The sequence below is a fragment of the Magnolia sinica genome, chromosome 3 (genome assembly GCF_029962835.1).
Source record: "Magnolia sinica isolate HGM2019 chromosome 3, MsV1, whole genome shotgun sequence".
In the NCBI taxonomy this organism is placed as follows: Eukaryota; Viridiplantae; Streptophyta; class Magnoliopsida; order Magnoliales; family Magnoliaceae; genus Magnolia; species Magnolia sinica.
The window spans coordinates 46,491,292-46,510,369 of NC_080575.1; the positions used below are offsets into that span (position 1 = coordinate 46,491,292).

The following is a 19,078-nucleotide window of genomic DNA, read 5'->3' on the forward strand; positions in this document are numbered from 1 at the left end:
GAAAGTAACTTTAAAGATACTTCTTAAGTTCCCCAATCCCCCTACTATCACTCCCTATAACCACAATATCAACAACATATCAACTAACACAAACAAACTTAGGCGCCTCTTCACAAGAGGATGGAATGATCAACATGACTTCAAACGAAACCATAGTTCAATACAACCTTAATGAACTCACCAAACCATGCATCACAGTGACTGTTTCAGCCCATAACTTGCCCTTCTCAGTATACACATCGTATATGACTACCCCTGAGCAACGAACTTGAGTGGTTGCTCCATATAAACCTCCTCTTTAAGATTACCATGAAGAAAGGCATTTTTTTACGTCGAGCTAGAAAAGGAGCCAACATAATTGACAACCACTAAAAGAATAACACAAATTGAATTTAGCTTGCCAACTGGAGAGAGTATTGGTATAATCAACACAGTTGTCTGAGTATATCCCTTTGAAACCAAGCGAGTCTTCAATCATTCAATTGTACCATCAGGCTGAAATTTAATGGTACAAGCGCACTAGCAACCAACAATACATTTACCAATGGGAAGACTATTTAGCTTCTAGGTGTTATTCCGATAAAGCGCAATCATTTCATCTTCCATCGTCTATTTCCACCCCTTACGTAATAAGGCTTCCTCATATGACTTGGGAACAGAATGAGATAACAAAAAAGAGGACTAATCTACGAAAAGTGGATGACAGACACTAAAAGGAAACATATTTGAAGATAGAATGGTTAGTAAATGCACACTTACCTTATCTCAAAGCAATAGTAACATTAAATGAATCAAGAAATAAAGTAGAATCCGCTGGATCAATATGCTCGAAAGAAGATACGGTAGATGGCACATTATGATTGGCCATATTGTCTTCGCATTTTCATCATAAGTGGACTTTACGAGGCATAGCAAGAATTGACAACCAAGTGGAAGGAGGTTATTGGATAGTGTCTACTTCAACGGGAACAAGCACAAGCACCAATGGTGAAGCTTCCAAGTCAAGAGATTTACATGCTTTTGAGAAGAACTGGGTGGACTCAAAAAAGGTCACAAGCAAGTGATGATTTTTCAGTTCTGCAACACCATTTTATTGTGGAATGTGCGCAAACAATGTTTGATATCAGATAACGTTCTCAAACAAATACAAGCTGAAAGACTTGGATATCTACTCCTTTAACATATCTAAACAAAACACAAACGCTTTGGAATTAAACCGATTTTGTACTTCCATATGAAAGGTCTTAAAAACATAGAACAATTCAGATGTCTTTCATTAAATAAAACCAAGTCATTCTTGAACAATCATCAACAAATGTAATAAAATAGTTATACCCTGACCTACTGGATACTCTAATAACTCCCCAAACATCAGATTGGACCAAAGAAAAAGGAATTAAGCTGAGCTTTTCCACACATGATGGTAAAGTGATTCAATGATGTTGACTCAAGTCACACACTTCACACTCTAAAATTGACACCAACAAGAAGGAAGAAATAATGCTTTTGAAAGTCTTTAAGGATGGATGACCGAAATGGAGAGATGTTCTTTTGTGCACTGCGCCAACTACTTCACAATCAAGATAGTACAACCTATCATGTTCATGTTCTCCACCAATTTTCTTCTTCGTCTTTAGATCCTAGAAAACACAATGTGAAGGATAGAAGATCACAGAGTGGTTAAGATATTTGGTGAGTTCACTAACAGACATAAGGCTAAAAGGAAATTAAGGGACATAAAGAACATATGATAATGAAGAAGAAGAACTTAGATTAACAATAAACATTCCACACACTTCGGACTGAGTACCATCTACCAAAGTGGCAAATATTAATAGAGGAAAAAGCATTGAACTCAATATCAATGTATATCAAGGGACCTTAACACTCCCCGCACGTGCGGGGTGGAACTCTGCATGAGAACATACTAGGCAAGGGTGGAGGGACACTGACTCACACCATAAACAATGGCCCCCATGGGAGAATATATTATGGACGCATATTTGTTGGTCTCGATATTCACATACTTGACCTTCTGCTCTAATACCATGTCAAACAACCACTTGCTCTAAAAGCTCGAGCCATTAGAGGATAGTGTATCAATGTATATTAAAAGACTTTAACACTCCCCCGCACATGCGAAGTGGAACTTTGCACAGGAACACACTAGGCAAGGGCAGACACTCACAACTCACACCATAACAACCCCCCTCTCCCCCTTGCAAGAATATATCAAGGAGGCATATGTAATGCTCACAGGATATGAACACAAGACCTTCCTCTCTAAAACCATGTCAAACAACCACATTCTCTAAAAGCTCGAGCCATTAGAGGATGGTGTATCAATGTATATCAAGGGACTTTAACACTCCCCTAAACATGCAGGGTGGAACTCCGCACGGGAACATATTGGGCAAGGATGGAGGGACAATCACTCACACCATAAACAATGCCCCCCGCGTGGGAGAATATATTAGGGAGGATATTTACTACTCTTAGGATTCGAACACTTGACCTTCCACTATGATACCATGTCAAACAACTACTTTCTCTAAAAGCTCAAGCCATTAAAGTATGGTCTATCAATGTATATCAAGGGACTTGAACACTCCCCCACACGTGCGAGGTGGAACTCCGCACGAGCACATACTGGGCAAGGGTGGAGGGGCACTCACAACCCCCCCCCCCCCCCGGGAGGATATATTACGAAGGCATATTTGCTACTCCCGGGATTCGAACACTTAACCTTGCACTCTGATACCATTTCAAACAACCACTTGGCTCTAAAAGCTTGAGCCATTAGAGGATGGTGTATTATTGTATATCAAGGGACCTTAACAGTTTCCGTATCCCCAGCCAGTGAAACCTGTAGCAATAGGGAAAAGAGAAGAAAACAAACTATCCCTCTAGATTAAAGGGACTAGGACTATTAAGGCGAAAGGGATTAAAGAAGTCATCTTAGAAGAAGCTATGATCCAAGGGAAACTGTTGGCAGGGGTACTCACAATGCTAGAAATGAGAGTTCTCTTATGTCTACCAACAATCTCCACCATTCCTCCAAAGGAGGTAAGCTGCGAGTGTAAAGAACGGGCATAAAGACACATACTCCAAAAAGAGTCCATAGGATTTTTTATAGCTACATGACAACCCCCATTGTGAACTTCAATCAAAATACCTGAAACAAAAGCAAAAGTCAGCCTGAGAAATATAAATAATAAAACAGGAAGGCTCTTATCCCTAAGCTCCTGACCATCAACCTCAAAGATTACTCCCCAGACGATTTTGAAGGAGGGGGTGAAGCAAAGAAGCCCAACTTTAGTGGTGCTAATCTCAGCACAGACGATGGGCCAACGAGGCCCAGGTCACCAAAGGATTAGATCTACTAAAAGCGGACAAAGTGAGGGAATGGTGAATAGCATAAGGCAAGTTCACAGCCATGGAGATATTACCCGGAGCAATCATTGGAATGGAAGGCCCCATAACAAAAAATGGTATGGAACCTAACCTCAAGAATACGCCTAAGAACTGTCTTTTGGAAGGGGAGTTAAATTGATGATTGTTTCATTCCCCCCAAGCATACTAGGGGAGGGCCCGGAAGCAAAGCTCACTAGCATGATGGAAACAGGGTCAATGCAATTTTCCACAAGACTAGTAACTGAATGAACAATGGAGGAGGAGGGAATAGAAGGCCAAGAGAACCTCTGATGTATACTTTCCCAAATCCAACGGACATAGGGTCAATTAAAGAAGATGTGATCAATGATTTCCAACAGACATGGGGCAATTTAAGAAGATGTGATCAATGGTTTCCAATTAACAAGTGCATAAAAGGCAACTACCATCGCTAATGATATTATGGTTAATTAGCATGTCTTCCGTCTTAAGCCTCCCAAAAATACCATCCAAGAAATGATAAAGTGCCTAGGAATATTGCCCTTGAACCAGACTAGATCAGCCCAATCAACTACAACCCTTGAAGCTTGACATGCTAGGGCTACCAAAATGAAGGAAATTTGGCCTTTTAAGGAAAGGGTCCGAACCACTAGAATATTCATCTTTGGTAAGCGTAATTGCCTCTCCAAACATACGTGTTTTTTTAGCAATAAAGGTAGAACTCGCGGAATGAGACCCACTACTCTCTTCAATATAAGATGTTCGATTAGCCTAAGCTAGCTTCGCATGGAGATCTGAACACTTATCAACGGAGTGATTTGTAAGCCCACAACGCATGCACTTCCTAGGTCTACAACCTCCTCGCACCTCAACACAACCACCTTAATTACCTCTGCCACTGCAACCATTACCTCTTCTTCATCCAATAAACATGCCAAACCAGAGCTATCATTGACTCTACTCGTAGAGCCAAGGGATACAAGCTGGAGGCAAGCATACACTTCATTCAAAAATGACACATCCTTACCACACAAGATTTGTTCCCATACTAGCCCATATAAAGTTTTAAACCAAATAGGACTTTAGCCACATAGAACTCCTCACATTGTTGACATTGCATTTCCATATCACTAATGAGAGGTTGATACACACAGTGTTCAAAATATCAGTATCGTGTTATCGCATCCTTGGGATACAGATACATATCGGTTATCGCATGGGATATATCGTTTGTATCGGGTATATCGCAATTTTTGGGATACATGGGGAAACATTGGGAAAATGGTTGAATTTTTCAATGAAACTTCAGAGATTGTTAGAAAATACCCTAATAGACACTTTTAAAACATAACATATCAAAAAAGAAGTGCACATAATAGGTTTCTTTTGTATAGGGTCCTAAGTTGTGTTGTTTGACTGAACTACTGTAACTATATTAAAATTGAACGCATAACATTTACAGTGTATGTGACGACCATTTCATCAAATACTCCTAAATACTTCAAAATTAGTCCTAATTGGCAGTTGGTTGAGGGTAAATTTCGAAAAATAAATAAATAAATTTTTAATAAATTTTTATTAATTTTTAATTAAATATTATTTTTATTTTTTAAAAACTGACAAGGACTTAACAAATCAATAGATCAACCCTCATACATGCCTGATTTCATATTTGGAGTGCAACATTGCAAACAATTTAAGAGAAATTGGAGAAATTTCGAAATTTCCCCAAATTTCCCCAAATCGGACAGGCCACCTACACTCAAATTTCAAAAATAGAATGTATGTGATGATCATTTCATCAAGTACTCCTAAATACTTTGAAATTAGTCTCAATTGACAACTAGTTGAAGGAGATTTGCAGAAAAAAAAAATGGAGAACATGAAGCGCTGATGGATATTGAAATCAAAGCTCCAACTCCATGATTTTCACGCAAAACACGAAGAACCAATGGATTTATAACCATTTGGCACTAATTTAACATAATTTCAACAAAAAAAGGATCAGAAATTGAAAATGCTCACCGAATCAAACATGTGGGATATATCAGCACTACCTGTGTGATACTACCTGTGCATTTCGTATCGCACGGGTGGGATACAAGATATATCATGGGATCTATCAACCAGTATCGTTGATATTTAAAACATTGGATATACACATTCAGTTCCCCCCATCAAGTTCTGAATAATATTCACCAAGAGACTTGTATCTTTGTTGGAATGAGAAAATATCTTCAAACAACTTATACGTATGAGATATATTTTTATCAAACGAATACAACTCATGTAATGCATCCCAATCCTCCTTTGCAGTATCCAAAAACATTACATTAGCACTAATAGATGTTTTCATGCCATGTCATAATTTAAGCATTCTCCTAGATCCACTAATCATACAATGCTATCACTCTCATTTGGCTTCTCCATGGTCAAATATTTCAATTGTATTTGGCCATAAAAAACACTTGAATAGATTTAGACCATTGGAGATAATTTGCTCCATTTAATGTTATAAAGGTTATATGGACCCCTAAATCTGAATCAGATTTAAAAATCTAGATTTTAGATCATTCTTCACCTCCATCAGAAGAAAAGAAAGAGGACTTTGTGAGACAAAAGAACGAATGAGGATTAGATCATAAGTAAATACGGTTTGATACCATGTAAATTAATATAAAAGAAAAAACAGAAGAAAAAGTGTTGTAGAGAAGAGAATGAGAAGAGTAGAGAATAAGGTAACATATCTTTCCAAGATGGGCATAAATTATATATATGCTCCAGCTTAAGGGATAGTTTTGAGGTTACGAACATGTGAGCCTTATGACAATACAGCCCACCTAGATGACTGTAGTCTGGACCATACACTTGTACGGTCCATCTTTTCTCTTTTCTCAAGCATTGTGGTCCCTCATCATATTTGGAAGTCCTGAGGGGCACGTATACAATTTGTAATAAGTGAGGGGCATTTTGGTTATTTTTGGCTTTCAAATTAAGGAATAAAAGCAAGTGAGGTGGGGACATCCAGCCCATACCCTCTTTTTCTCTTTCCTCTATTTTTATTTTTTTTTGAACGATGTCTTTCCTCTCCTAATAATTCTCTCCTCATAATAATAATAACAATAGTAATGCTTTACATGTCCATAATATAACCTTATATAGGCCTAAATAATAAAAAGAAACCTTAAATTAGTAAAGACCAACATAAATCCAAAATTTGTCACAACTCTATGGGCATTATGTAAAAGGCCTATGAGTCACTCAAACAGGTCAGAATCACATATCTGGGGCTCGTCTTAAAGCTAACCTAATAGTCTATCGAACAAAACCAATTTCTTGTCATTCCGCCATCGTTGGTGCCCAAAAAGTGGCCCACTAGAAAATTGAAGAAAATACAAAGGAAAAGTATTAAATTATTCATAACTAAATCTAACACTAAAAACGACTTAAAATAATTAAACCGATAAATTTGATGGCCCTTTGATTGATCCCATGGGCCTCACAGTGCAAGCTGACCATCAATCTCGTCAAATTTATCATCAGACCATTAATCATGTCCAGATCATCAATCAAGACAATCTGAACAGATGGCTTGGTCAAATCTTTGATCTACCAGCATGTGTGGTATTTGGTTGCATTAGATATGCCCAGAACCTTCCTGCACATATCTCACTAGTTATTTGGGAAAGAAGAATTCAAAAAACATGAGCCCAATTAATGTGGGTTCTATCTTCTTCATAATTCAGATGTCAATCCTACCTCGATTTCCTCAAACATAAATAGCAGTATTTCCAGACATACCAAAAGTATCAAAGACCTAACCACCAGGCACCAGCTTTGTCAAATTATAGTCAGATTGAAGTGGCAAATGCTAACGAACATCCAATATAGAAGCCAAAACATATAAAATGATGATGGCCATGAGATCAAGGAGCAAAACACACAGAAATAATATATACCTGTTTCTCGATCTCTTTAGTGACAGAAAAAAGATCGAATTTGATATCAGTGTTTTGCAAATATAAAGCAAAGGCTTTCAAGTTGCGGATATCTGTCATCATCAAGTCTTGAACTCCAGGATGTTGAACCTAGAGAGCATCATGTATAAGTAAATAAGCCATAAATGCAGCCAAGATCAAACTAATCAACATTTACAATTTTCCTTACCTTGATAGCAACATCAGTCTTAGAACCTCTCATTCTAGCTCGGTGTACCTGCATCAGCATTAATGTAAAGAATCATTTTCTATATAGATCATAAAAGTACCATTCCATGAAGTTTAAAATCTAGTCTGACCATCTCAAGAAGAGATCCATGGAATTGTTCACAAAAGAGGTCTACCAAGATATTCATAAGGAGTGCTCGAACATTAATTAAGAAACTGTTAAGATACGTGGCAGAGTGATAACAACAATAAGATGGAGATTATGGAAGACCACTGGTGGAAATTTGTTGCCATTGTTCTTAGTTTAAAGAGAACTCTCATTTCTACACATTACTCATGAAAAAAGATTACTTTCACATGAATGCATGCGAAAGATCAAAGCTAACAAAAAGGAATCATGGGATAAGCATTCTCTAAACGAGAATGCTCGTCACAAAACTATTGCCTTTAGATGAGCAATACCTGCCCTTTATTAACCTTTTATCTCTGAATAAATGAAGCAGTCATTCAAAAAAACTCACCGCTTACTCATCTTTACCTTGTTGGCATCCACTAGCTAACCCAGGGATCAGGTCAGGTAGTCTAGGCAATTGCAGACCATCCTGGTTTGTCAATGGATGCTCAGACAAGCATAGCTTTTGGCCATTATGAGATGCAACTCCATTAACTTCATCAACCTACATAACAGGGGTCTAGAAAATGGCAGCACCAACCAGATCAGTGCCCCACCTTGCTGATCAACGGTATGCGCTTCACATGGGCAGCATGCAGTGCACACACAAGCTGGATGTGGGGAAGGTTCAGCAGAAGAAAAGTGAGGAGAAGAGATGGGAGGAGAAGGAAAGGAGGGAAAAGATATATGAGAGAGAGGAGGGAGAGAGAGAAACTTGGAGAAGAGAGTGTTTTGCATATCCAAAACCCTAACCTCTCCTTTCATATTATATAAAATGCATGTACAAAACATGTGGGCTATAAGACCCAAACCCAAGGCCAGTAACTTACTTACAACATTTGACCGTTACATTCAACACTGCATCTCAAGCTGGAGCATATACAGCAACCATGCCCAGCTTGCTGCTAATGAAGGAACTTTTTACACACAGTTTGGTGAAGATATCCGCTAACTGGGACTTGGAAGGTACATGCTCCATCACTACTTCTCTGGAGGTAATCTTCTCCCTGATGAAGTGGCAATCCACCTCTAGGTGTTTTGTGTGTTCATGGAAACTGGATTGCTTGCTGATGCCACTTGGTGGTCACAGAAGAGAGTCATTGGTCCACCATCAAATAATCAAAGTTCTTATGGGGGGACTGGACCCACAAGAGTTCAGAGACTGCATGGCTCATGACCCTATATTCTGCTTCTACACCGGATCTAGAAGCGGCAGTTTGTTTGTTACTTTTCCACGTAGCCGTGTTGCCTCCAACAAACGTATAATAAACAAAAGTGGACTTACATGTTTGTCTCTGAACCAGCCCAATCCGCATCTACATTTAATTCAATTCGGAGATGCCTATTAGACTTGTAGACAAGACCTTGTCCTAGAGCATTTTTCAACTACCATAAAATGCGTAAGAATGCATCCCAATGTTGGAGCATCGATTGATGCATAAATCTACTCATCATGCCAACAGCAAATGATATATCGGGCCGCATAACAGTTAAATAAATCTACTTACCAACAAGACATTTATCTCTCTGGATTATCAAAAAGCTCTCCGTTATCATCTAACAATTTGCTATTTGGGTCCAGTGGAGTATCAAATGGCTTACACCACATTAGTCCAATTTCTTCCAACAATTCCAGAGCATATTTTGTTTGGGATAGGTTAATCCCAGTATATGATTGAGTCACTTCAAACCCTAATAAATACCGTAGATGACCAAGATCCTTAGTTTGGAACCAACTCTTGACGTGATTTTTAGTTTCCAAAATGCCAAATTTATTGCTTTTGATGATGATTATGTCATCAATGTAGATGATCAACACCACCATCCCTCTAGGGTTTTTCTTTAGAAAAACCATCTGATCCACCTGGCACCTGCGAAAGCCAAATTCCACCAAAGCCCGACTGAATTTCATGAACCACGCCCAAGGAGATTGCTTCAATCCATAAATAACCTTCTGCACCTTACACACTTTCCCTTTCTCCCCCTGAGCAACAAACCCAGGAGGTATACCCAGTGTTCAAATTATCGGCGATATTATCGAAATATCGCCGATAATATCAGTGTCGCCAGTGCAGCGACACCGAAACCCCATTATTTCGTTTCGCTTCCAAATCTCGCCGATATTATCGGTATTTTCAAAAGGGCGCCGATATTTCGCTATTCCCACCAACCACCAGTGGGAACTGTAGCTAACAACCCCCTTTTATCGATAAAAGGGGTGGTTGTCGGCAAGAGAATCACAAACAACATAAGAAATACTCGTTTTTTATCCCGGATTTGGAGGAAGACACGAATTCAGCTGCTGTTGAGTGCAGATCAGCATTTCCAGTAAGATTCGACCCCAAATTTTCCTTTTTTTTTCGTCCAAAAATCCTCTGCAACGTCTCGATTCCGCTAGCGGGCCGAGATCTTGGTCGAAATTAGAGGTTTTTTATTATTTGGGATAAGGGAGAGGGATTTTCGGGTTGAAAATCCGGAGAAATCAGTGGGAAAGGAGATAAAATTTTGAAAATTTTGAAAGGGGGGAGGGATTTTGGGGTTTTATCGCAATTTGGGGATCAGGCGGCGTGAATGGCATTGCGTACGTGGTTACTCAGTACACTCTTATCGTACGAGTACACTCTGTTGGGACCACAGAGAATGTATCTGGTCTATCCATGCGGTCCATTCATTTTTCCATATTATTTTAGGGGTTGAGACCAAAATTTAAGCGTACCAAACGATCAAGTGGACCACACCATTGGAAACAGTTTGAATAATGACTTACACCGTTAAAACTTTTCTAGGGCCCAAAGTGATGTTTATTTCTCATCCAACCTGTTCATGAGATCACACAGACATGGATGAAGGGAAAAAACAAATAGAAGTTTAATCCAAAACTTCTGTGGCCCCCAAGATATTTTCAACGGTAAATATCCAATTCATATTGTTTCCTATGGTGTGGTCTACTTGAGGTTTGGATATACTTCGTTTTTAGGCTCAAGACCTCAAATTATCTGTTAAAATAGATGGACGGAGTGGATAAAATACATAAATCACGGTGGACCCCACAAGTGAGCTTTGACGGTGCAGCTCACTTTCACTCTGACAGTGTTCAAAAGACCCCACCACGGCGGGTGCAGGTCAGTGCTCCGTGGGCCCCACCATGATGCATTTGTTGTATCCATGCTATTCATTAATTTTGAAATATTATTTTAGATGTTTATCCAAAAAATGAGTTAGATCTAAAACTCAGGTGGACCACACCACGGGAAAACAATAGTGATTGGATATCCACCATTTAAATCCTCCTAAGGCCCACTGTACTGTTTATTTGACATCCAACCTGTTAATTAGCTTATAAAGACTCAGATGAAGGGAAAAAACAAAGATCAGCTTGATCCAAAACTTTTATCGTCCCCAAAAAGCTTTTAATGGTCTACATTCATTCAACACTGTTTCTTGTAATGTGGTCCAATTGAGATTGGGATATACCTCTTTTTTTTCTCATATCATAAAATTATCTATAAAAATATATGGATGGCATGGATGAAACACATACCTCATGGTGGGGCCCACAGAGCACGGCAGGGGAGTAGCCAAATCCCTTTCCACAGCGCGTGGACCAGGGACGCGGATTTACTGCGGAAGCCTTTCCCACTGTTCCTGCGCTGCAAGCTCAGGTGGGGCCCACTGTGATGGTTGTGAGAAATCCTCTCCGTCCATCCGTTTTGTGATTTCATTTTAGTACTCGTTTTAAAAAATGAACGGTATCCAAAGCTCAAGTGAGCCGTACTAAAGGAAAATGTGGTTTGGGAAATTCCTACCGTTGAAACCTTCCTGGGTTCAACAGTGACGTTTAGATGCCATCCATACCGTTGAAACCTTCCTGGGTTCACTTGAGCTTTAGATACGGTTCATCACAGTGGGCCCCAGAAGTGGGGACAGTGATCCACCGTTCAAAACTTCTTAGGGGCCACAGAAGTTTCCGATCAAGCTTATATTTTTGTTTTCACGTCATCTATCTCTATGTTAACTTATGATGAGGTTGGATCTAAAAAATACATAATGGTGGGCCTTATAAATGTTACAACGGTGGATGTGACTGATCCCACAGTTTTTTCTGCAGTGGGTCCACTTGAACTTTAGATCTATCTCATTCCTTTTATCATGCCATAAAGCCGTCTTTACAAATGGTTGGACGGTATGGATACAACACACGCATCATGGCGGGGTCCACAGAGCATAGTGACGTCACTTCAGTAGTGATTTGGCTACTGCCTTGCAGTAGTGACATTTGATACACTGGCATTCAGAAATTGTTAACGTCGCATACATTAATCCAGATTAAATAAACTAAACTCTGGAACCCTCTCAGTGCCAAAATCAGATAGGTCGAAGAATCCTAACCTTTGATTTGTATATACTAGTTGGTTGGAATAGGGTACCTGATATTTTTTATTCTCAACCGTTCAATAAATGTCCACCAAAATCCTATAGTCTGTTAATCTATGTGGGGATGAAACATGGCCAGAAATGTGTATTTTTTTCAATTCATTTACTTTTGCATGTCTTAATTGTTGTAAGCTTGCATTTGTATTATATAAACTCATTTTGATTACTATTTAAGTGATTTCTTACGACAATGCATGCCTTTTGGCCCCCATTAAATAGAAATTTATTATTTAATGCATTTTTTTTACAATTTTTTCATTCCTGAATATGTAAATATGTGTATTTAGGCATGTCCTGAAGTTTCACTGAAAAATTCCACCATTTCTCCATGTTTCCCCCTTTTTCCCTGCATTTCCGGTTATCGGCGATAACGATATTATAACGTTATCTCCGGCCAGCGAAACTTGTAGCGACACCGACAACTCGAACACTGCTTATACCCTTTGGTTAAGTCTCCATTCAAGAACGCGTTCTTGAGATCCAACTGGTATAGGGGCATGACTTGTTAGTTGCAACAAAAATCGAACTCTACTGTGAGTAACTCTGTCATGTTCCTAAACTCTCCAAAAGGATCTGGGACACCTTTCATGACATGTATTCAGAAGCACAGAATATATCCACAGTTTTTAAGTTGATCTCTAATATTAGCAAGTTTCAACAAGATTCGAGATCCATGAAGGAGTGTTTTTCGGCTCTTCGGGGTATGTGGGACGAACTAGTTTTCGATCAGCCCCTTCCCTCCTTTTGTATAAGGGATTATGATAATGCAATAGAAGCAACATGAAGACACTGAAAACTCTTAAGTATTATAGTATTCGAGAACATATTATAGTTATGAATCCCCTTCTCTAGGTGTTATCTATGATGTGTCAAAGGGTCACTATCTCATCCACTTCTACTTTTGTACCTCCTAATCAATCTACATATGCAGTTGGGGACCACCCCTGCATGGATTTAGAGCTCTAATATGGGGTGCACAAGGACATAGTCACGATTTTGGGCTCAATAATCAAGGCATGGGCCGTGATAGTGAGCATGGTGGAAGTGGAGGTCGTGGACGAATTGGAAGAGGACGTGATCATGACGGATCCCGCACCTATGCACACTGTGGGGGCACAAATCAACTGTTCATCGATGCTAGGACCTTATTGGACGTCCATCTTGGGCAGCTGTGTCCTGGGCTAGTAGTGCCTCAGGTGATTTTGAGAAGTCTTCACAGATGACTGCTCCTGAGAAGCCTTCTTCAGGTGACTTTGTTCTCTTTTCGCGTGAGGCCTATGAGGCCTTGATGCGACTTCATGTTCATAATGCTCATAATACTTCCAAAGTCACTGCAGCCCAGTCAGATATTGTCCTCCATGTGTCCTCTTCTTCTTCCTGGGACATTTACTCTAAAGCTACCTTGCATATGATTGACAAGCCTCATTTGTTCAGCTCTTATCTTCCTTCAAGTCAGTTTCACTTTGTCACTTTGCATATGGAAACCAAACTCCAATATCTGGAGCCAGTTGCAACAATCTCTCTGCCACCATGCAGTTATACACATTCCCAACTTTCCTCTTAATCTCTTATCTCTTAGTTCTCTATTGATAAACATCACATAATATCGACAAATATCATTTGATGTCGCTAAATATCATTCAGTATTACTAAATATCGTGCGATATCAACGATACTATCACTTTTATCGGGATTTTATTTGTTTTTTCGAGAAATTTGGCTGTAGAACACCTAGTTCATTTTAATGGTTGAGACCAAAACTGAATCATATCCAAAGCTCAAATGGGCCATACCACAGGAAACTGTGGGAATAATAATTTTCACCATTGAAACCCATTGATGCAGAAATTTGGTTGCTCTCCTCCTTGGCTCGTGAACTCAACCGGACGCTCTTGACAGGAAGACTTGGGCTCCCCCCTGGCTCTAGTATCAGGGGCCCTTTGGTGAGGGATTCAGGGACGAGGGCTTTGGTGAGCTTACAAGAGGTTGGAGTTAGAGATTGTGCATGCCTCTTTCTTTGCAGAGCTCGTCCTTTTATAGGTGGGGATAGGCGGTCTCGGGGTTCCTGATTTGGCGGAGGGAATCCTATTTAGGATTCCGGATGTGTGCAAGGCCGAACCTTCTAGATTGGCTACGAACAAGGTCGTGCTGGTGATGGATTGCGAGATCTTTGGCGCCTCCGAGATCTTTGATGCCGCGAAGTCCCATAATAGAAGTGGACAACGGGATTCTCGCTGTGGCCTGTTGTTCAGACTGGTGTCGATTGCCATGAGCTCGGCCATGGCCGCTGGCTGGTTCTTCGGTTGATTAGCTAAGCTTCGATCATGCAAGGCGTGATTTCGCACCTCTGGAGGTCGGGCTCGATCACCCTCAGAGGTTGGGCTCGGTTATCTTGAGAGATCGGGCTGGGTTATCTTGAGAGATCGGGCTCGGTCACTAGGTTGGTCTTGAACGTTTGTGGGAGCGCTAGACCTGGCCTGTCGATAGTAGGTCGGCATGTTTCCCCTACAACAAAACCTAGTTAGGGCCCACAATGATGTTTATTTGTCATCCAACCTGTTCATAAGATCACACAGACATGGATGATGGGAAAACACAAATATCATATTGATCCAAAACTTCTGTGGACCCCAAGAATTTTTCAATGGTAGACATTCAATTCACATCGTTTCCTATGGTGTGGCCCACTTGAGCTTTGGATATGCTTCATTTTTGGGCTTAAGCCCTAAAATTATCTGTTAAAATGGATGTAGGGAGTGGATAAAATACATAAATCATGGTGGGCCCCACAAAGTTTACTCAATACGCTTAGCGTACTGAGTTACTCAATACGCAATCCGCTTTCGGCTGGTGTACTGCACACCACCGACCTGGCTATTGTGTTAACGTCACTAAGTTTTGTGGGTCCCATCATGAGATGTGTTATATCCAAACCATTCGTCCATTTGGCGAGCTCGTCGTAAGGCTTGAGCCGAAAAATAAGACAGATCCAAACATCAAGTGGACCACACTGCAAAAAGCAATGGGATATTGAACGTCTACCATTGAAACCCTTTTGGGGGTCACAAAAGTTTTGGATCAATGTAATATTTGTTTTTCCTCTTCATCCAAGCCTATGTGACATCATGAACAGATTGCATGGAAAATAAACGTTATGGTGGGCCCTACGAAGGTTTTAAGAGTGAGAATCATTGTCCCCACTGCTATTTGTGGCGTGGTCCACTTGAGCTATGGATATGACTCATTTTTGGGCTCATAATCTAATATGATCTCTCCAAATGGATGAACGGTGTGGATATAATAAATACATTATTGTGGGGCCCATGTAACTTTAATCTCCTTTGAACTGTTCATACAACTCAAGCTCGAGGAGCGTCAGTGCTCATCTTTGCACAACACGTACTCACACCAGCTAGGTCACCGGTGTGTGGTACACCAACCAATCCACAAAGTGCATCCATTTCGATAGGTCATTTTAGGGCATGAGCCCAAAAAGGAGGCAGATGGAAGGCTTAAGTGTACCAAACCACAGGAAACTGTGGTGGCAATGATGTCCACCATTGAAGCTTCTTAGGGCCCACCATGATGTTTATTTGCCATCCAATCCGTTCATAAGGTTTGACAGACCTGGATGGTAAAACATAAATATTAGCTTGATCTAAAACTTTTGTAGCCCCCAGAAAAGTTTAATGGTGGTCATTTAATGACCACTGTTTTGTGTGTTGTCCACCTCAGATTTGGATCTACCTTATTTTTCGGTCCATGCCCTAAAATGATTTGTTAAAATGAATTGACAGCGTTGATACACCATCTTATGTCGAGGTAGCCCCATAATCAGGGTCCCACCCAAGTCATTGGATGCTTAGATTCGACCAAACAAATTACGTACATGAGTAAACTTTTAGGGCCCACCTTGATGTATGTATTGCATATCCATGCCATCCATCTGTTTGGACTGCTTATTTTATGGCATGGTCCCAAAAATGAAAAAGATATGAGTTTCAAGTGGACCACACTACAAGAAACAATGGTCATTGATCCTGCACCATTGAAAACTTCCTAGGGTCCACTAAGACCATCCAACCTGTTGATAAGTTCACACAAACTTGGATGAAAGGAAAAACAAATATTAGCTTGATCCAAAAATTTGTGGCCCACAATTTTTAATGGTCAATAACCACTATTTCCTGTGGAGGGGTCCACATCTATCTGAAATTTGTATCTGCCACATTTTTTTAGGCCAACCCCTAAAATCAGGTTGCAATACAGATGGACGATGCAGATACACGGTGCATGCATCGAGGTGGGCCCTGCTGTCTTCAATGGTAGCATCAATTGATCAAAGCCATTTGCGGCCCCAAGAAGTTCTTGACAGTAGCATCAAATCCTATTGTTTTCACTTGTGTGGTCCACTTCAGATTTGGATCTGCATTGCTTTTGAGCTCATATCCTAGGATGATATGAAAAAATTAATGGACTTTTGAGATCTAAGAAATGCATCATAGTGGGGCCCACAAATATTTGACATGTCAAGAAATTCCGTTACTTGTTGTGTGGTGTAGGGAGCGGATTAGGTGAGAACTCGGCCTCACCAAGACCGTGCAACCCCTACCATGGGGCCCAACTTGATGTGTGTATTCTATATCCACTCCGCACATCCGTTTTTTCATATCATTTTATAGCATGATTATGAGCCACTGCATAACTCTGTGGGTCTAGGCCATAGCCAATCATATCATTGACAGGTATGTTTTCTAATTTCTACTATATCTTTTGCTTTTGAATGCATTAGTTATGTTTTCATACATATCTTTATACATTTATATATGTTATGCATCATATTTGAATATAGTTACCTTAGTTCAATCAGATAGTGCATAACTTAGGACCCTATACAAAGGAAATTTATTATGTGCACTTCTTTTTGAGATTTTATGATTTAAAATGTGTGTATTAACGTCTTTTTTAATAATCCCTAAAGTTTCATAGAAATATTCAACCATTTTGCCAATGTTTCCCCATGTTTCCCAAAAAGTGCGATAAATTACGCAATACAAACGATATATCCTATGCGATAACCGATACATATCTGTATCCCAAGGTTGCGATACATTACGTGATATCGATATTTCAAACATTACTTGCAACAATTGCATGAAGTAGGATGAGACAGCGACTTCTATATCTCTTGCATTTGCTTACGACAATTTGATAGTTATTATTTGTGGACTTGAATTGTAACATTTAATGTATTAATAGATATTTTCTATGCTTATCACTTATCAACTTATGTATTTTAATGTTTCTTTTTTATATTTTTCTTCCTTACGTTTATGCTTTTAAATGACTTGATGTTGCTTAAATCTCATATGGTTGGTTGGTTACGTTTGTTTATCTTCACTTCTTAATTATTTATGTTGCCTCAGTCTAACCATTCTTTCTTTCAAAATTCACACTTATAGATATGTCATCGAAGATGATCCATCTACAGATATTTTGGGTTATGAAGCCCACGTCTGCTCCCAGGATGGAAAAATAAAGTTGCAATGCAAGTTGTGTGGAAAACAATTTGTAACCAAAATATATCGCTTCAAATTACATTTGGCTTGACGGGGAGGATACGTTGCCCCATGTAGCAAAGCTCTTCCAGAAGTCTGGGATTCATTTCGAGACATTATTCTCGACTCAAATACAAAGGCTTCCACCACCCCTTACCCTACAGCCAATACAACCAGCCAGTGTTTTAAATATCGACAATATCGGCCGATATCTCTCACGATATATCTTGTATCCTACCTATGTGATACGAAACGCACAAGTAGTGGGATATATCCCACATTTTTGATCTAGTGAGCATTTTCTATTTTCGATCCTTTTTTTCTGTAAATCATGTTAAGTCATTGTCAAATTGTTACAAATCCATGTTCTTTCATATTTTGTATGAAAAATCATAGATTGGGAGCTTCAATTTCGAGATTTGGAGGAGATGGACCGAGTCGCGAAAATTTGAAAACAATCAAAATTTCCCAATTTCTCGCAAATCGGTTGCAATATGTGTCCAAATATAAAATCAAACACGTATATAACCTGATCTAGTGATTCTTCTTTTGCTTTTGAATGTATTGCTTGTGTTTCCACATGTCTTCTTACATTTATAAATTATATGAATAAACTTTGAATATATTTGCATCAATTCAGTTATACAACGCATAAATTAGGACCCCATACAAAGAAAACCTATTATGTGCACTTGTTTTTTGTAATTTTTGATTTATAAGTGTGTATTGATGTCTTTTTTAACCATCATTGAAGTTTCATTAAAAAATTGGACCAATTTCCCAATGTTTCCAACAGTAGCAATACATTATGCGATACAACCGTTATTTCCCATGTGATAACCAATACGAATCCGTATCCCAAGGGTGCGACACGTAACGCAAGACCGATATTTCAAACACTACAACCAGCCACAGAAGAAGGGTCAAGCAAAGGAAGAGCCCCCACACTTAGTAAAGAAGAATAAGACAGGTTATTAAGGGAACAAGAAGAACGATATTATAAAGAAGCCGTAAAACAAACCTTGGAATTAGCATCCAAGACTAGACAACATCAACCCCCTCCAAGACAACATGATGCCGAAGCAGGCACGAGTACGGGACATAAGTCAGGCGATAAATCATCAAAGTTTCTTAAAAGTCTCGCGGCATTATATAGGTGGTTGGGAATCCTGTACAAACTAGATCATAAAAAGAGGCTGAAAAAACTTGTTAAATCTATAAATGAGGACGATGGAAATGCATCTCCACCATCCGATTTAGAAGAATTAAACAACTAGCTTTTAGACACCTCCAGCTCGGACTCAGCCCAAAGGTCTCCTACAGTTCAAGCCTTAAAAAGAGAACCAAATGATGAT

The 19,078-nt window shown here is 39.5% G+C and overlaps 1 protein-coding gene across 1 annotated transcript in view; it reads right to left on the minus strand.

Moving 5' to 3' along the window:
• The window catches only part of LOC131239891 (uncharacterized), an 86,662-nt gene that overhangs the window by 56,338 nt on the left and 11,246 nt on the right, over positions 1-19,078 (minus strand). Inside the window, exons 4-5 of the mRNA XM_058237800.1 lie at positions 7,561-7,608; positions 7,353-7,481 (exon numbers count right to left, since the gene is read on the minus strand). Coding sequence (XP_058093783.1) covers positions 7,353-7,481; positions 7,561-7,608 — 177 coding nt within the window. The remainder of the gene's footprint in view (positions 1-7,352; positions 7,482-7,560; positions 7,609-19,078) is intronic.